Consider the following 19,941-nt stretch of genomic DNA (forward strand, 5'->3'; position numbering starts at 1 on the left):
AAATCTGTCAAGTCATTTGAAGTAGGGGCTAGACCTACTCTCCTGCCTATAGGTTAAGGGAGTATCCCTCTATGGGGAATGTGCTCCCTTTCGTGCACCAGGGATACATCCTGGTTCTACTGTCAGAGGTCCTTTATACTGTCCAGGCCTTCTAACTGAGACCCACGTTCAGGGGTTCTGAGTTAGTCCAATGCTGGTTTCCCAGCTTCATATCTTCATTATTATATGCTGCTTTAAGTAGAGTTCTTTAAATACAACTCAATGGTAAGGAAAGTGCTGTTATGAGACATAATGTACCTATGTCTGATTACCAGGATAGCACAGTGAGAGTTATTTGGGCCTACCACCATGAAGATCCTGGAGAATCTGGTCCCAAGTACCATGACTCAAATCGAGGCACAAGGAGTCTGAGATTACTGAACCCTGAGAAAGCCAATGTGTTGTCCTCAGCCTCACCATACTTTGATCTGGTAAATCAAGACGTAAGTTTCTTCTTTCTTTAGTTTTTCCCCATCCTGTTTTTAAACAAAAAGTTTTGTTAACGAGAACTGTATAAGGGACTGTTTACTTATGTTATTAAATTTAATGCCATGACAACCTAATGTGACTTTTTATTTTCTTCCCCTTCTTCTTAAGACAGGTCCCCATTCCAAACAAAGGCACAACATACTGGTGCCAAATGTTTAAGATCCCTGCATTCCAGGAAAAGCACCATGTAATAAAGGTATGTGACTTTCACGTGGGCCAAATTTCATTGATGCGTATGAAGAAATTTATCCCTTAAAATAAAAATAGTAAAAATTATAGAAATGATTTCTAAGTGTGTGGAAGTTCTTCAGAAAGAAGAAGCTGTTTGATTTGACCCACACACTGTTTTCAGATATTGAAAGCTTGAATTATGGTTATTTCAATTTTCTTTCAATTTTACCCATCTAAGGAAAGTAGGCACCAATCTGTAGTAACAAATGCTATTTTAAATAATATGTTTACCAATTGATAAATCCTAAGCAGTAAAATTGGTATTTCTCACTTGCATTGTTTGAGAGTATCTGCTTCATTGAGAATAGTACATGTCATAAAAAAGACTGTTGTGTTTTCTTGAAGATTGGAAAAAAGATAATTAGTGAATTTCCACTGAACTGATGAAAACAAAAAATTTGACAAGCTCAAAAGATAGATAAGCTCAAATTGCCCTTCACATGCAATAATCTCTTCCCATTGCCTGGAATTCGGTCTCTGAAAACTTTTACATCGAATTAATGAATGTGTAAGTAGAAGATGGATCTTTCTCAGAAAATAGAATATTCATGAACACTGTGTGTCATTTACAGCAAATTTAAAAGCTTTTGGCTTAAGAAACAGATATAAAACTTGGTCCCAAAATGAAAGCAAATGTTTCACAAAATACGACCTTCATCATTTTAAACTTTGATTGGTGATAAAACCCTTAACTGCTTCCACTCACATGCCTCAGTCTTACCATTATTAATGCTAAAGATTGAGTTGCATGAAATAAAGATAATCATGTCTATCTGTATAGTCAGTATGGCTTTCATTTGCTTGATACCTCTCCGAGAATTCTTAGGTACTTTTTCTGTCATAAACATATCACAGTAGCACACATATAAGGGGGGCTTGGATTAGGTACTGTGGAGCCCATCAATGCCTTTACTAAAAGTCTTGTAGCAGGAGGAATCAAGAGCATGAAAGGCTATATATGTATGTATAATTTGAAATTCTACCAAAAACCCAAGAGATCTTTACTTTGAGTAAGAGTTTGAAGGAGGGTCACCAAGTAGAAAGAGGCTCCTATCAAATTTGTGACTGAGGAGATCTTTAGTGACTACATTTTAATAGTCTATTAATTAGTTTAAAATATCTCTCACAGTAGATTTCTGATCTTATCTCACAGCCCCCAAAGTAAAGTTCACTTAATATTATGAAACACAACTTGACATAAACTAAACATCACAAAGTATATATATATATATAAAAATTAGGCCTAGGTCCTTCTCTGGTACAAAGTGCTTTTTACATAAAATAACTGTTGGATTATCAAGTATGTGACTTATAGTAAGTTTTAAAAGTATTGATTATAGATTTTTATAAGATATAAATTTCACTATAATTTCAAGAAAGCTTCTATTTGTGGCTTAAATGTTGAGGCTATATATTTAATGGTTGTAAACAATAACTAAACAGATAAAACATATTAGTGATACAACCATGAATTTATTTAACAGGAGTTCTCACCTTCAGTTTGGATTTCATTTTAATAAAAGTTTCATTCATGTGGTGTGCTCAACAGCAATAAAATTGTCATGACTAATAACACATAAGCATGTTGCATTAGAAGTTGGAGTTATTAGTTGATTTAATACAGTATCCTTTAAGGCCTTTTATCATCAGGGATTTCTTCTCTTAACAGGTAATCTGCACCTTGAATTTATCTGATAGAACAGGATGCATAATTTTTTTTTCTAAGTTGTTCGATTACCAATAAAAACTCATGAGTCAGATATTGGGGTGAAAACCTGACAGATGATAGAGGTGGTGGAGGAGTGATACAGTTGACCTTCCCCTTTTACCAAAGACCCAGGAAGTGCATCTCTATACATCCCAGAACAAAAAGGGCCTCAAATCTCTAGAGTCCCTTCCTACTACTTTCTTTGCATCTCTCTATCCATCTCTCTTCGTCCTCTGTACTCTCTATAGTTAATTTTTGTCAACTAGTCTTTGGCTGCACCCCCTGATCTATGGTTAATTTTATTTACACAGTCTTGGAGTTTTAGAGTTTGATCAAATATCCTGCAACACCATTTAACTAACAAGTACTTATTGACAGCTGACTATATTGGAGAACAAAATAGTCAATGTGTGGCCTAGAATAATCATGGTCCCTGCATCTCCTCAGAGCCTCACTTTCCTGGTTTCCTATAGGGAGCAGCAAGCCTTACTCAACTTGAGTCCTTTCAAGTCATTTGCTCAACAGGCCTATGGGAGAGTCGTTAGTCATTTTATAGCCCAGTCTTCACTAAACGAATATAATAATTCCCCCAAGAGTTGTTATAACTAAGGGTTAAACTGCAGTTTGGGCAGGTCCCAACCCCTGACCCTCAGAACACATAGATACAGAAATTCTTCACCAACCTGACTGTTGTTATTGGGCAATTTATTTTACATTTTCTCCCGAAATGTCTTTTTCACTGAAAACTGTATTTACTGAAAGCCTGGGAAAGGACAAGCACTATACTAAAAGTTTAACCAGAGCTGAGGTTTAAGATAGGGTTGCTTTGACAAATTATAAATTGTTTACCTTTCTCTGCTAATATCCCCTCCTACAAACTGAGGAGTAGATCTTATTAACAATGTCGCTATGACTAATGAGTGAATCAAAAGGGGTTTGTTATTTAGAATTATGACCCAACTGACACCTAGTTTATCAAATGCTACATTATTTGCAATGATTAACAGCTAGTTTTGCTAGTTTTTTGATCATCTTATTAGGTATCTGAGTTGCTGAGGGATTTTCCATTAGCCTTTCTAGATATTCAAGGATTTAAAATAAAACATGCAGTATTGAGCTGGGGTGATAACTCAGTCAGTAAAGTATTTTCTGAGTAGGGCATGAAGGGTTTGATCTCCAGCACCCATGTGAAACACCTGTAAGTGTCAGTTCTGGAGAGATCAAGATCGGAGGATTCATGGGGCTTGCTAACTAGACAGACAGCCTAGCTGAATTTGAACTCCAGGTTCAGTGAGATATCCATTGAAGAAGACATCCAGGGTTGACCTACACCACACAACAATACAACAATGAACCTCTAGATTTTCAGTTACTTCAGGGAGATGGTCTTGAAAAATATGTGCTTTAGAGAATGCAATTAAAGAATGTTAATGTAAAATGAGACACTGTTATCTTCTCTAAACACTGGAAGGAAAATGCTATAGTTTATGTGTGTCCGTGAACAAAGCATATTTCCTTCCATTCGATTAGACATACGTCTGGGCTTTTCCGACAACATTGCTGCTAAATCTCAATGATGGATTATGTAGAATGCTTCCTAGAAAAATCCGAACATAACTGCCGTAAATAGGCATGAAGGGTCCTTGAAACATGAACTGTATAGTCATAAAATAGTTACTAGAAAGTGGATCCCTGGCCTAGGCATATAGCATAAACATTTGTCTTCATATCCTATATTAAATATATGTAGCGGACAAATTTTCCTAGTGTGTTCACTCCTGCCTTAAAATAAAAAACATTGTTGAATGGAGAACTTCATCATTAAAGCACATCAAAAAATACAAAATGTGGTAATAGGTAATCCTTTGGAGTAAATATTAGTAATTGTGGAAATTGAGCATGGCTGGCATAAAACTACTGGATTCTTTAAGTATCAGGATTAGCTTTTCTCTCACAGTGTATCTCATTCCTGTTTTTCCCCTGGAAAGATGCCTTAATTGATGTTGGCTTTCTTCCTCATGGAAATGGTTTTGATCTGTTAGCAGGATGTTTCTCCATGCTTTAACCATTTTTCATGTGTCCACCTCCTGTTTCTGTTTCTCATGTGGGAAGCTAGATGTTCTCTGTTGACTTCTGACTCAATGGTTGTTTATGCTTTCCTCAGATGTAGGTTGATCATGTAGGTTGGTTTTTGCTCACCACTGCTTTCCCTTTCATCCCTGACTCTTACCGTATTCCCTAGAGGCAAATCTTTGGATCTTTAGATGGCTCTGTTTAACAAGGTGAGACAAAGGAACTTTCACAATGAGCCTCATGTGAAAGCACTTTCACTCCTGAAAAAAAAAACAAAAACAAAAACAAAAACAAAAAACTTTGCAACACTAACTAGTCCAGTAAACGTTAATGCTGTAAAATAAAATTTCAAATATCCACATTTTGGCAATTATTGTCACAAAGATTATTGGTGTTAAATAATTATATCCCTACTCTTTAAGTAGCTCATTTTAAAGATGACTGATACAGGGTGCTCAGGTTTGAAGACTTGCTCTGTATCCTCTATGTCACGGATCTATGTCTATGTCACTGATACATCTATGCCACAGATAAATCGGGGGTTGTCACAGATACATCTGGCTACCTGGGTGTTCTCTGTAGTCACATAGAGTACAAGTTATTGAGTTCACTCTGAAAGCATGTCTGCTTGTGAATGTGATTTATTACTCTGCTACTAATTAGCTCTGTGACCCCAGAGAAAACACTTAACCTTGCCTGCTCCTCAAATTCCTTCCCAGTCAGATAAAGAGATTTGACCAGATGATCTCAATTGACTCTTTCTGGTTCTAAAATATCTATGACTTGCTGAAAACAAAAGCTGAAGTCTATGTTGGAGACCAGATGTCCTGTGGCCTGAATTTCCCATACTCTGGCTTTTCACAATCCTACAGAGGGAAAAGGCCTCCCCCTGAAGTTAAAAGGCCCCCTGAAGTGGTTCCTTTAACATAGATTTTGATATATCTCAATTCTCTACAGGGCATGCCATCAGAAGAATTTGGGAAGTCTAGACACAATTGTGGCAGTTCCGTATGTTGACAGAAAGACTCAATTTTTAAAAAAGAGATCAGGAGACTTCATTCTGTCTGGGCTACTAACTGCTCACCTTTTAATCCTTATACCCACAACTTATTGAGCTTGTTGCTATTATTATTCAATGACTATTACATTTCTATACCAATTTCTTATGAATATTTAAAGATTTTATGTTAAACAACACAATGAAATCACACAATTTTACAGTCTGTATTATGTAGTGGCTCAAGCAGAGTCTGTAATTCAAATCTTGGCTCAGCCAATAGCTGTTCAACCCAAGTGAGTTACTTTAAGTCATAGGCTACCATTTGTAAGGAGAGTTAATAAAAGAATTTGTCTCAAATGTTAGTTGTCATTATCAAATGAGTGTTTACATATTTAGCATATATTGGCTTAATAAGGACCTAGTCATGTTACCCATTTCCCATGGTTTTCAAACCTCTTAAATCTTAGGAGAAGAGGGAGGCTCAGCTTTCCTGAAATGGGCTGGAGTAGAGCACTGTGATTATCCCAACTCTGCTCTTCATTAGCTAAGTGCCCTTGGGCAAAGTAAACTATCAGAGCTTGACTCTTCAGTCCTGGAGCAGGAAGAGTAATTCTCCTTGAAGAAGAAATGAAGACAAGTGAAAACACCTGTTGCATAACCAGCTCATAATTGCTTGTTTTGTTCCCTCGAAGGGGATTGTAGTGAGAAATGACTAAAACTTACTTCTAGTGTTTTCTCATAGGCTGCACAGAGGCCGTGGTAGGCAGTAAGTCACTATTTTATTTTGAAAGAAAGATTCTTCGGGAGTTAGATTTCATTGCTTGTATCCATCACTTTAAGCCAAATGAAATGTAAGCTGTTTTCCCTACTCTTGTCTTAAGGCAGGACAAAGGCCAGCTGGTGACTCTCCTCTGGGATGTTTTGGACATTCTTAGCGCTCCCATTAGTTAGTCTTGCATCTGTTGACTTGAAATAATGACATTTTCAACAGACATTGGATATTTATTTTCCTCAGCTTTCCTTCCACCACTCAATCCTACCTCCAACCAGCATATCACTTTCAAATGGTGCAAAAGGCTGGATGAGAACATGATAAAGCATTAGCATGTATAATGGGAGTGAATGGCTATAAAATTGGCAAGAGATTCGATCGTCACTTTCATTGACAGAACACAAAGATATTTATATTGAATTCTAGGTGTGGGTGTACAGTCAGATTAGTAGATGTGGGTGACATTGAGATATGAATGACTTTACCTTGACACAGGGAAGCATTAGGTAAAGCTTTTGCTTATTTTTATTTCTTAGATATAACATCTCATCAGGATTTCATATTTTCTTATAAGATAAATTGACTTTTCACAGCTTTCTGGTGTCAGTCAAGGTCAAAGTAACATATTCAGCACCATACAATGCATAGGAAGCAGAGCCAAGATTTGAGCATAGATCTGTAGTGAAAAACTAACAGACCTTTCTCTGTATAGTCTTACTAACTCATGCCTTTTGACCCACTCCCGCCAAGATATTTGTGTTACAACAACAAAAACATCCATTAGGGAAATGTCTGATAACACACATTCAGCCTGGGTTTTTTTTTTTTTTTTTTTTTTTTTTTTTTTTTTTTTTGTAGGCTTCTCTGAGCTCAGGATACTTTAGTTTATGTTTTTGAAAGTTTTACTGAAACAAATGGTATACAAGGAATTGTACATGTTTACTGCACTCTATTTGATGAGTTTGAACACATGTAAATCCTGCTGCTGTTATTTCCAAAGCCAAGGTAAAAGATGTTTTCACCATCTCCCAAAGTTTCCTAATGTTCCTTTCTTTTGGTTGCAGTAAGAACACTTAACATGAATTGTGCCATTTTAACAAACTTTCAAGTATACAGAACTATGTTGGGAAGGGTGCTTTGAGTCCCATAGAATGTGAGCATATTTATTAGGTTACATGAGGCAACTTTACCAGAATCTTCAAGACTATGGATTAAGGATCCTAAAAATTGACAGATATTGTGAGGAATCTGAGTACACAGCGGCTTGCAGTTTCAATGTTCTACATTAGAACAAACAAACAAACAAAAACAAACCCCAAACAGAAAACAAAACCAAATGAACAAACTACCAATGAAGGATGAGTGATTTAGGAAGTAATTTATGTTTAGAGTTAAGATGTTTAGGCTAAAGATTGTGCATATGGCTACAGAAAGGGGCAAAATGTTGAATCTGAGATGATGCTATCGGGGAAAGAATTGGCAGTACTTTAAATGAAAAGAAGATAATAGGCATATGCTGTAGCATAATGATTTTTAGAAACCAGCCAACAATTTTTTTTTTTGGTGGCTGAGTTAAAAATCTTTCTCAGAAAGGAAAATTATGGTAACCAACCATTTTATTCCCATCCTTACAATGATCTATATGAGGTGACCCATGGGATGAAATACTGACATTTCCATTTGGCCTTATAAATACTTGTAATGCTGTAAAACAAGAATAGGACACATTGGGAAGAAAGCTAGAAAAACTGGCATCTCAGAGCTGCCTAAGAACCACCAGGAATCCAGATTCCAATTCTATGCAGGAGATTAAATTTATGTTACCCAAAGTACTGCAAATTTGTATGTCTGTGACACTGGGGACGGGTTCTATGTGATTATTAGTCCTTGAGAACATTGTGTCTTCATTGAGTAGTATAATTGAGAAAGCTGGGCATTTATAAATAAATAAATTTGTAAGTGCCTCTTTGCATTCTTTCGTAAACTGAGTTTTAATACTAAATTATCTTAAATTTAAAATATAATGCAGATAACTTTTGTGTGTTCCTACAGCAGACCATATTACATTTTTCAGTGTAAAAAATCACGTTAGTATACAACCAGGATGGCTTGCAACTGATGCAACAACCAATTATTATAATTTTTGTAATTGGAACTTTTAACAATTAATAAAAAACCCATCATGCATGCAATGAAAACTTTTTTCATAAATGAGATATTTGAAATTCAAGCTTGTATAATTCATGAATTGAATATATTTCATAACTTTGTACTTTGCATTCTCAAAGCTGAATTAATATACTGTTAAGCCACTTGCTCTTCAAAAATTCAAAATACAAGCTTAATAATACAGCTATTCTAGAACAGGGAAATTACACCAAATTTAAAAGCATTCTGGATGCATCTTCCTCTGTTGAGTCACTATTGTTCTGCTTGGTTCATATCCTTAGGGGACAGCTTAAAAATAATTTGAGTATGGGTGATGCCAATTCCTGTGTGAAGGGATGATTGTTGATATTTGACAAAATTCTCCGTCTAACTCTGATGCCAACCTCTTGTTTGAGAACCACTGTTTTGTACTTATTTAAAATTCCCAGATGGCACTTTTCATATTAATATTTTATAGCACTCAGTAAAGTGCTTTTCATAGTGACATTACTACTATATTTTATAGTAATAAATTATTCTACTCAACATATTTTGGAAGGTTGAACACACACTGAGCATCTACTATCAGGATGCAGTAGTCTACCAGCGAAGCAGACCCAGGTGGCTGGAGAAATGGCTTAGTGTTTAAGTGAACTTGTTGCTCTTGGAGGGGACCCAGGTTTTATTTCCAGTGTCCACATGGTGGCTCAGAATGCCATGTAAATCCAGCTAAAGTGACCCAGTGCTTTTGCCTGGCCTCTGTGGGATGGTGCACACATGGGATACAGGATATATGAACTCAGGCAGGTACAGACATACACATAGCAATATTAGAAACAAATCTTTATAATTTAACAATTTATGGTATTGGTATCATTCATTCCTTGGTGCATTGTGTATTTTTCTGCAGAAATAGAGAAGCTGAAAACTCAGCAGTTTCCTAGAGCCACAGCTGCTTTTTATTATAAAACCCAAGCCAATTCAGGCTAGAGAGTGTTTTCTTCAAGAAGCAAAAAATGAATTATGTTCTAGTGAAACTGATGCACTGACGTTATGTCGAGACATTGATGTTTATAATGTAATGATATTCTAGAAACAATACTGAAGGCCACCTTGTACACATTTAAAAGGTGAATTTCTTTAAATCATTTTGTCATCCAAAGTCCCACCAAATCTTAGATTTTATCACTGAAATCAAATTCCCACTAAAAACTATCTGTATTTTAAGTATTAAGTAAAAGCAAGACCATGTAAATAACTGTTTTTTCAAGACAGGGTTTCTCTGTATAGTCCTGGCCACTCTGGAACTGCTCTGTAGATCAGGGTGGCCTTGAATGAAGATCTTAGAGACCCTCCTGCCTCTATCTCCCAAGTACTGGGACAAAAGGTGTGTGCCACCACCACCATCTGACAGTAACTTTTAGTACGTTCTTGTTGCCTATAGTTTTTCAGCCTGAAGAATCCCTGGACATCCATGGAGCATTAATTAACAGTACAATCCAGACACATGCTTGGCATTTCTATTACATATCTTAACTACCCAGAGCCATCCTTTCATCTGACACATTTACACTGCAAAGGATAAGTGAGTGCCTGTGTGGTGTCTGCTTTAGACAGCATTCAGTGCATGTCTTTTACCATAAGAGTAATGTAATATAATAGCCACATGCATGAAGGGACTCAGCCTCCATAAGGAGAAAAAATGTGTATATGCAGAAGTTAAGAGAGCCCATTCCTACAACAAACCAGTGCACCTTTGTGCCCAACTCCACGGTAGAAGAAGTAAAAGAAGCAAAGGAAGAGAACAGTAGAGTTTGGGTACAGTTTCCTATGGAAACACTAAATTACAGACGATGCCAATGAGACAGATTTCAAGTGGAAGAAGTGGTGATGTGTTGAGGTTGGCTAGAAGCAAGCTCTCTGGGACAGACTTGGTACTCACATAAGACCATAAGACCCAAGGCTCACTGACAGCCCTACCTATTCTCACATCAAAACTCACTAAAGAGACACTATCACTGCCTTCATTTACAGTGGAAACTCAAGCCCAACAGGTTAAGAAGCTTGCTTGTGGCTGATTACCCTCCTCTTGGCATCATCTCCACTGAGGAAGATTGCCTACTGTAAAACTAACTACGAACAGCACTGTGGGTGCTTTAGCCTTCAATGGGGTTTTTGTATCTGTAGAAAACAGTGTCTAGTGCCTAAAAGCTCAGGCCTTTGCTTTGTCTTTAGCATTCAGAAGCAGGACACGTCAGTGTGGAGGAAGCTCCATTTGGTTCCACGTGTGGCAAAGAAGTTTTGATGCTGTGGTCAGCATCTGCTTGTACCAGAGCCAAGGAGCAAGCAGCTGCTGGTTCAGCTTGAGGTCCTTAGTCTAAATATGTCAAATTTGAATGTACAGTGACTTCTTGTCAGGGAAACCACATTTTTTTTTTAAATCATTGAGCGCCCTAACCAAGACTCCAAGTGTGAAATATCGAAAGAGGCCTGCATACTGTAGCCTTTCATACCTAAACGGAGTTACAGATTTTTGTCTTGAATGATATCATTATGTGGCTTTCACAACTTCATTTAGTGTTAAAACTTTGGCAAATGCATCATACTTTCCACAACAGATATCAAGGCTACCTCTTAGTTGCATGCACATGTATATAACCATCAGAAGTGAAGCTGTGGCTGCTCTTAAGATTTGGGCAATGGCCCTTCAGTTCTCATGGAAATGAAAGGATCTCCCTTGGGGAATAGAACTTGAGTTCATTGAAATAGTATCTACCCCCATGTCAATGTTGTTCACCTTGTCTTAATACTTTAAATGTATATGATACGTGTAAGCATCTGTAGAGATGATGTTTGTATAATTCAGCTTTTCTTTTTATTGAAATACAAACATAAAATGATGCCAAGATATTTATTTGCTTATTGTCCAACATTTAAGAAAATATATTGCTTGAACAAGACATGCTGGTGCATATCTATAACTTCAGCACTTTGGAGGCAGAGGCAAGGAGATCATGAATTTGAGAGCAGTCCTTCATATCATATTGTAGCAAACTTCTGTCTCAAAAAAGAAAAATAATTCACCACCTTAAAGCCACCTACCTAACTCTACATTTGATTCTCTGAAGTTTACAACCCTTCATGATTTTTTTTTAATTTCTTGGGTATATAACTGTGTGGTATATGTACACATGTGCATGCATCTTTCTGTGTGTGAGTGCACATTTGTGTGTGGGTGTGGTGTATAGGAGTGTGTGTGTGTGTGTGTGTGTGTGTGTGTGTGTGTGTGTGTGAATGTCCTTGGTATATGAACATTTGAAGTTGACATCAGGAATCTTCTTTGGTTATTTTTCCTCCTTGTCCTTTGAGTTGGGACATCAAAACTCCGAACTCACCCATACAGCTATCTCTCTAGCCAGCTTACTTCAGGGATGCTCTGTCTCTGCCTGCCTGAGTTGGAATTACAAATGCCATCTGCATTTGCATGGATTCTGGGCATCTGAACTTCAGTCGGCTTGGTTTTACAGCAAATACTTCAACTGCTAAGCCATATTCCCAGTCCCTTTCATCTTTTTCCTATAATCACTTCCACTATGAAGCTGGTTATTATATCCACAGTAGTTGATTTTTGACCCATAACTTGAGGAAAAAACTCATCACTTTGGAGGGAAGTTCAACTCAAGTTCCTCATCACAACAGTGGCTTCAATAGCCCACAAGGGCAAGACACCTCCGTGGTTTCCCTTCAGCTGTCATGATCTTGGTATTAGTGTGGTTATCTGCATGTAAATGTGAATGATTTAAAAGTGTCAAGTTTTAGAGAACACACATGTGTGATTGTTCATTGCATCCCTGACACTGTTTTACTAAACTCATGCATCTTCCAGAAGAGCAAGGCAAGGCTCAAAAATGATAGGCATCTTTTCTGAAGCCACAGAGATGGAGGCAGGATAGAAACAATGTTGGAGTCTGGCTTGCCCACATACATAGGTAATATGAGCATAATGAACCTCAAACTGAGTCTGTTTAATTTCATTTAGTTTAGCTGAGGTTGAAGGGTCTTGGCTTTCAGATCACAAAGATGGCTTAAAATGCTTGCCCTACCCTTAACTTTTAATAATTTCTTTGAATCTTATTTTCTGTATTGGCAAAACAGATATGTTACCTGTTTACAAGATGACCTTGAACTTACTTGAAAATCCTTAGAGAGCACATGGGCTGATAGATGCCACTCTGTTACCTTTCTTTCTCTGACAGTCTGAACTAGCTGTCTGCTTTTGTCAACATTTTATCTCATGGTTGTTAAAAATGAAGTCTAGTGAGAGAAAGAAAAAAACTTTCTCAACTCTCAACTTGTTAAACTAGGATTTAAATGTAAGCCATAAATTGCTGTTACTTGAAATTCCAGAGTACACACACACACACACACACACACACACACACACACACGTATATATTACATATATATATATATATTACACACACACACACAAAATATATATATGTATATATTCTTTTCTACTGGGTAATCTTTTAATAATCTATAATTAAAGAATTTTCAGAGCTTTTGAAAAAGCTCTAATTACTTGGATGTGATTATACAATAATTCAAACAGTTGGAAAATCACTTTGATTTCATTGACTGTTTCAAGACATTTCAGAATGGAAAATTGAAATGTGTTTGTTTATAGCTGACTGGATTCTATGAGGTGTATGAATTCCTTTACATCTTGGAATTCAATATTTTGACCTTCTTTGCCTTTTATTACTCCGTTCTAAACAGTTAAGAGATTGCTTCCCAACACACTTTGTTGGATTATCTCTCCTGAGATAGGTTAGGTTTTGTAAAATTTACAACCAACCTAAACTTACAAGGTCAGAGAACTAAGTTCTTCTTTATAAAGATAAACAGGGAACAGCAGTTCTCTGAGTAATGTTTTCCACTTATATAGCAATTAAAAATTTCCAACAGTTTGCTGATATATTTCCAAATACTACTTACTGACATGCTAAAAGTTACAATTATGAAATAATTTATATCTTCAGCTTGAGTTAATAATGGGAAATCCCCATGTCACACTGTGTTCTCCTGCATTGGCCTTCGGAGGTCTTTAAAAGAAGTCAAAACAACCACATTCTGACCACTCTGCACTGGGAGGAGAAAGGAGAATGTCCTCAACTCTTAAGACAGTACTATTTAAGGGAAGATTAAAAAGAAAGTCTTATTGTTAACTCATCTAATATACATCCTTAATAAAGGTCCTGATAGCAAAGAAAAAAAAGACAGTACTATTTTCCAGCATGAGAATACTCTCTATGTTTCCAACATAATAATACATGTTTCTATTTTAATTCCTTAAATATTTTCCTGTTTTTGTTTTAATTTCATATAAAAAACTTATAGTACACCAAAATTAACTAGATCCAAAGTCTGTATACTTGTTAAAACAAGTGAGAATGAGAAGCATTAAAAAAAAATTAGTGATGCCTTTTTCTCCTGTTTCCACTTCTGTGAGGAAGTTGACCAATGATAACAAATATCTGTATTCTTTATAATTTTGTGCTCAAAGAAATACTTAGAGCATTATACAAAGTGTTATTGCTTTAATTCCTTTTTTTGTAAAGTTACTTTGAAATTCACTTTAACAAATTCCTATACATTTTACAAGTTAAAATATAATACAGCATTTACTTCCTAACTTCCTCCTGTGTTTTTTTTTTTTAATAAAACATGTTTTTGAAGCCCTCTTCTACTGATGAACAGTCAAAGTGGTCTGCGTCTTTTTTGCTGTTATAACCATAATCTTAAATATTGATGGTTTCATTTCTTTAGTTTGGACTGCAATATGAACCGGGTCAAGGGCGTAGGCTTTATGCATTTTAATACACTTACCAGGTTAGTTTCTGGTACCTCTCTCACATCACCATCAGGATGTGCAACTTCCTTCTCAGCATTTTTTAGCACTGAGCACGTTGGTCATTGCCAACTGATGGCTAAAAGCAGGCATGATTGTAAGGGATGTTCACAAAATCTTGTTACCCTGTCAGAAGCTCAAGTTCTGAGGGGCTCCAACTTTATTTTGTCAGATTTGAGCTTTAGAAGTTTAGATGGGCATGGCCGAAGGCACAGAGAAGAAAAAATAGTATTGGAAGTGTTGGAAGGGTTTGTAAAAGAACCAGAAAATCATGCATGGTAGGCCATAAAAATAAAGTCTCTAGTTTTGGGGGAGGGAGGGATGGAGGGAGAGAGAGATACAGAGAATGAGAGAGAGAGAATGAGAGAAAAAGAATGAGAGAGAATGTGTGTTTGCATATTTCTTTTTCCCCCTCTCTTCCCTCTATACATGTATGTGTGTGGTGGTGCATGTAGGTATGTGGGTATATGCCTCTCTAAGCATACATAGAGAGGACAAAGCAAGACACTGGAGGTCTTTATAGCTCTCTGACTTATTGCTTTGAGACGGAAGCCTAGCCTTTTTGGCTAGGCTGGCCAGGGAGCTCTCAGTATCTGCCTGTTATTGCTCTCCAGTGCTGGGCTTATAGGCACCCTCAGCCATGTCTGACTTTTTACATGGGATGTGAGATTGAATTTCAGACTCTCATGCTTACAGGACAAACAAGTTTAACCACGAAGATATCTTTCCAGTCTCTGAGACGAGTTTTTTTTTTTCTTGAGCAAAAACCAATCACATGTAAGTGTGAGCATATGCGTACAAACATGTGACTGTGTCAGTAGGAGCTCAGCAAGCAACACCCATTGGCTTTCCACCTGGTTTTTGAGAAAGGGTTTTTCACTGAGCCTGAAGTTCAATGATTTGTCCAGACTGCCAGGCCTGCCTTCCTAGTGCTGGGGTTACTGGCGCGGCATGTGCTGCTGACCCTAGGTTGTCCTTGAGTACTGAGTATCAAACTTGGGTCCTCATACTTAGGAGACAAATACTTCCCCCATTGGGTCATTTCTCAAGTCAATGCTCCTGTGTTTGGACTGGAGAAACAGAGTGATGTGCTGTAGAATGTAGAATTCAGATCACTAGAGCTAGGTGTTCAGTCAGAGGCATGAGGCTGGGGTGAAAGGAAAGGAAGCAGCTTTGAGGACTAAGAGAGATGTCCATGAGAGCTTGCAGAGGAGGAGGCTGCTGTACCACTTCATTGGATGTTAGGATTAGGATTGTAAAAAACATCTGAGAAGAAGTGATGGTTCAAAAGGGGGACGGGATGGCGAGTTCCTCCATAGAATCATGACTATGACTCAAGACATCAGTTCTCCAGAACCCTCCTTGGTTTGCCAAGAAAAGAGAGGGACTATAATTCAAGTTGTAAACCTTTTCTTTCAGTACCTAAGGAGACTCTGAGTTACAAAGTTGAAATGGACTTTGGCTTTTATCCGCCTGGGAAAATACCCAAATATAGAATAAATCACCTTTATTTATGTTTCATTTGTAACTGGATCCATTTTGCAATGCAATTTCTGTGACTCAAATCTAAGACTATTTAAATTCTGCCAAAGCCATTGCATTTGCGTTATATAAAAGGAAGTGATATGCTTAGAAAAAAAAAAAAAAAAGATTAGATCTTTTGAGACTAGCGAACTCAATTTTGTGCTTGACGCTCACATTGATGATTGGGTTTATCTATTCATTTTATCACCGGAAGCACCTGGAGGGAATGCAGAAATCGTCTGAATTTAGTGGAGGGAGCATGATGAGTGATAAAATAATCATTAAAAGTGCGAATTCATTTGGGGCAGACAACTGCAAAGACTAATAAGATGTTTGCCATGTTCTCAAATATTGAGTGACATCCATTGGCGAAGGGTAATTATTCACATACCTGGAAGGCAGCAGGAACCTTATGCCATGAGAGGGCAGATTCAGTATGGGCCTGATTATGAAGACAGACAGACTTACTATAAGGTGCCATTATCTATCAAGCAGTGACACCTATGTTTAACACAGTCATGGCCTGAGACAAGTGAGGTTGTTATTTTCTCCTTTTTATGTAATTGTCTTATGAATGGTGATATTTTTTAATGGTTACCTTCTGTTTAAACACATGAAGAACAACAAAAAAGTCATAACAACTAAAATCTATCAATTTATCAACTTTTATAAAACCCCAAAGACCATGTTTCCTTTTCCCTTTTGGGTGTGTGTTATGTAATGTGTGTATGTGTGTGTGAGTGTGTGTATGTGTGTGTGAGAGAAAGAGAGAAAACATGTGTGAGTATGTGTATGTGAGAGAGAATGAGTTTGTGTGTGTGTGTGTGTGTGACTGAATGTGTTATGATTGTGTTTGTGTATGTGAACATGTGTATATGTGTGTAGGTTAGACATTCACATCACATGTTTTCCTCATATGCTCTCTATGTAATTTTTTGGTACAGTCTTTTACTGAACTCAGAGTTTGCCATGTTTAGGACAGACTTGCTGGCCAGCAGGCACCTAGGATCTTCTCACATCCACAGAGCTGGGGTCAGAGACACACCTCTGCACACAGCTTTTTCCTGCATGCGGACATCCAAACTCATTATGCTCATGCAGCAAGCCCTTTGGCCACTGAGCCATCTCCCCACTCCTAGACTATATGTCTCAATTCTAAGAATGATGAATTACATGTTAATGAAAGGGCAATATGACCTTTCCAATTAAAAATTGTTTCCACCTTTCAGCCACAAAGAAATACTCATAAAATAAAATGGCTTTTTGAAACAGTGCTGTAATACAAAATTGGTTTGGGTCTCACTCTAATCCCTTTCTTGACCTCAGCCCTCACTCTGCCATCCCCCAGCAGCCCGTACAGGTAAGAGCAACTGACCAGCAGTGTTGCTCTCAAAATGGGATGGAAACCAGTAAACTGTGAGGGCAAATTCTGGCTCGGAACTCAGAAGCTGTGTCAGCATGTTCACATTTCTTAACTTGTCCTCAGTTTCTTTGCTTATAAAGTGAAAATAGAAAATACAAATCTCAGTGTTGCATAAAGATTACATGAAATTAAAATTAAATGAGATAATATATGTAATCTACACGGAGTGGTATGTATACCAATGCACAAATCACAGTTACCATTGATATAGTAGCATCTCCGTTTTAACCTTCAGTCCTGGGGCAACTGTATCATGCCATCTTTGATCTTTAGTACTGGGCACAGGTCCCAGGTGTTTAGTAAATCTTTGTGGGAATTAATGACTTGGACCTAGACTGAGTGGAGTAAGTGGTGGTCATTTGTAATAATGTTCAGCACATCTGTTTTCTCTCTAGGACAAATGAATTTTAAGAGAGTGACCTCTATCTGTGGAGTCTGTGTTTCACTGAGAGGCTGGCCAGATGAGCCACATTGCCCTGTTTATAGACACATCACAAATGAAACCAAAATTCAGGAAAGGAAACTAACATTCAACAAGCCAGGCAGTTATCAGGTCTAAAGCAAGTTTATCATGAATCTTAGAGGAAAACCCAACATCAGTGTCCTGCTTCCGCTACTCATAAAACAGAATTTACTTTGAAAACCTTTAAAAGAGTAATGAATTCTGGGATTTTAGATGAAGTCCAGCACAGAATTCTGCATGAAGCAATGTTCCTAATTTGTATTGCGGGTAATTAGATCTAATCTTTAGATCATGTCTGATGGAATAAGAAGTGGCATGTATTATTTCCCTGCTATCAGAAGAAATAACAAGACACATTCATTTATTGAATTCCTCCAGCAAATAAATTCATTATCAAATTATGATGACAAGCTGGGCGGGGGGTGGCACGTGCCTTTAGTTCTAGCACTTGAGAGGCAGAGGCAGGTGAATCTCTGTGAGTTTAAGGCCAGCCTAGTCTACAAAGAGACTTCTAGGACAACCAAGACTACACACAGTGAAATTTTGTCTCGGAAAAAACTTATGGAAAATAAATGCTAAAATAGTATACCTTATTTAAAACTGCCAAAATCATTATGATAAATTATATTTAATATAGGAAATTGAAGTTTCATGATAAAACTGATATATATATATATTACAAGAAATATACAATTTTGTATATATATTTATTTGTAATATATGTATATATATAAACACACACACATATATGTATATATTACAAGGAAGTTACTTAAAACATGAAGGATGTAATCAATACATTCAACTTGTTTTTGTTTGTAAGTTAGATTGGACTAACTTCAAATTTGGGGCTATAACATTTTTTCCATTAGAGTCATCTGTTAAGTTCTGTCCCATCATGGTTGGCATTAAGATCATGAAATCATAAATTTAAAAAATGATAAAATAAGGACACAACACTAATAGCAACAAACAAGATAGAGCCCAGCAGGCTGATCTTCAAAGGAGACCCAGAAGTGAATGACAGCTCAGAAAGTAGAAACCACGCAATATAGAATCCAGGACAGAGCATGATATTGCTGTTGGCATCCTCTCATGGGGAATGAAGCTGTCAAGGAATTTGGGCTGAGAAGGTTTTACACCAGATTTGAATAATAAAACTGTGTTGGCTATGTTATGAAATGAAAACCTTGAGACCATAATTGAGTCTTAAAAGGGAATATATACATTGTTTAACAAACCTATCTCCAAGTCTATTTTAATTAATTGCTATTATAAATATAAGCTCTAAATAAAAATTATAAAAGGAGAATAATTGTGTTGTTTTAACACAATATTCGGAAAATAAATATCTATAACATTTAAATTAGAAAGCCTAGCTGATAACATAAAAACAGAAGATATGCATTATGAATACCATGAATGACTCGATACATAAGGACATATTGAGTAATATTTAAACCAGGATATATGTACCTGTCTCCTCAAAATTGGTCATTGCTTTATGCTGAAAGCTTTTTTTTAAGTTCTTGAGAAATACAATGCATGTTATTTCTATAGTCCTTCTGGGTCCTAGCATACCACATCCTGCTTTTATCTAACTGTAAATCAGCAGGCAGATAATTTGGTGGGTAGATATAAATATTTTTCAAGGTTTGTGCACACTCTTCCTAGTTAACTATGGTAGCCCACAATAAATATAATTTAATTTTTGATGGAAATAACAAGTTGTGGAGAAAAATACTACCATTGATACTAGGTCTATGCTTTTTACGCCACTCTCTAATTCAGCCTCTCTTCATGACCATCTTACAAGACAGGAAATGGAGCTTCATAATGTTAAGTACTTGTCACAGGCCATTTAGTGACAAAAATCAGAATTCTAAACATGTACTGTGAATTAATATCTTCTTCACAGCAAAATAAATCAAATTGTTAAAGCAAATAACAAAGTGCCTCAAGCTCTTCACAAAACATCATTAATATCTTCTTGTATTGTTCTGGAAATTTCCTTCTCTGTGTCTGTATGCAAACCTGTCTATTTTGATAATTTTCTCTCTCTGCCTATGTACATATATGTTCCTTTGGCTTTTAGACCTTAGTTAATCCTGATTATCAACTATCAGGGCCCAGAGGTTCCTATGCCATCTCTGGATG

General features: G+C 36.8%; 1 protein-coding gene across 1 annotated transcript in view; it reads left to right on the forward strand.

The window, feature by feature from the left end:
- Positions 1–19,941, forward strand: part of Moxd1 (monooxygenase DBH like 1) — a 73,695-nt gene that overhangs the window by 27,940 nt on the left and 25,814 nt on the right. The window contains exons 3-4 of the mRNA XM_051175407.1: positions 315–482; positions 641–724. Of these exons, the coding sequence (XP_051031364.1) occupies positions 315–482; positions 641–724 (252 nt within the window). The remainder of the gene's footprint in view (positions 1–314; positions 483–640; positions 725–19,941) is intronic.

The sequence above is a fragment of the Phodopus roborovskii genome, unplaced genomic scaffold, assembly GCF_943737965.1.
Source record: "Phodopus roborovskii unplaced genomic scaffold, PHOROB, whole genome shotgun sequence".
NCBI lineage: Eukaryota > Metazoa > Chordata > Mammalia > Rodentia > Cricetidae > Phodopus > Phodopus roborovskii.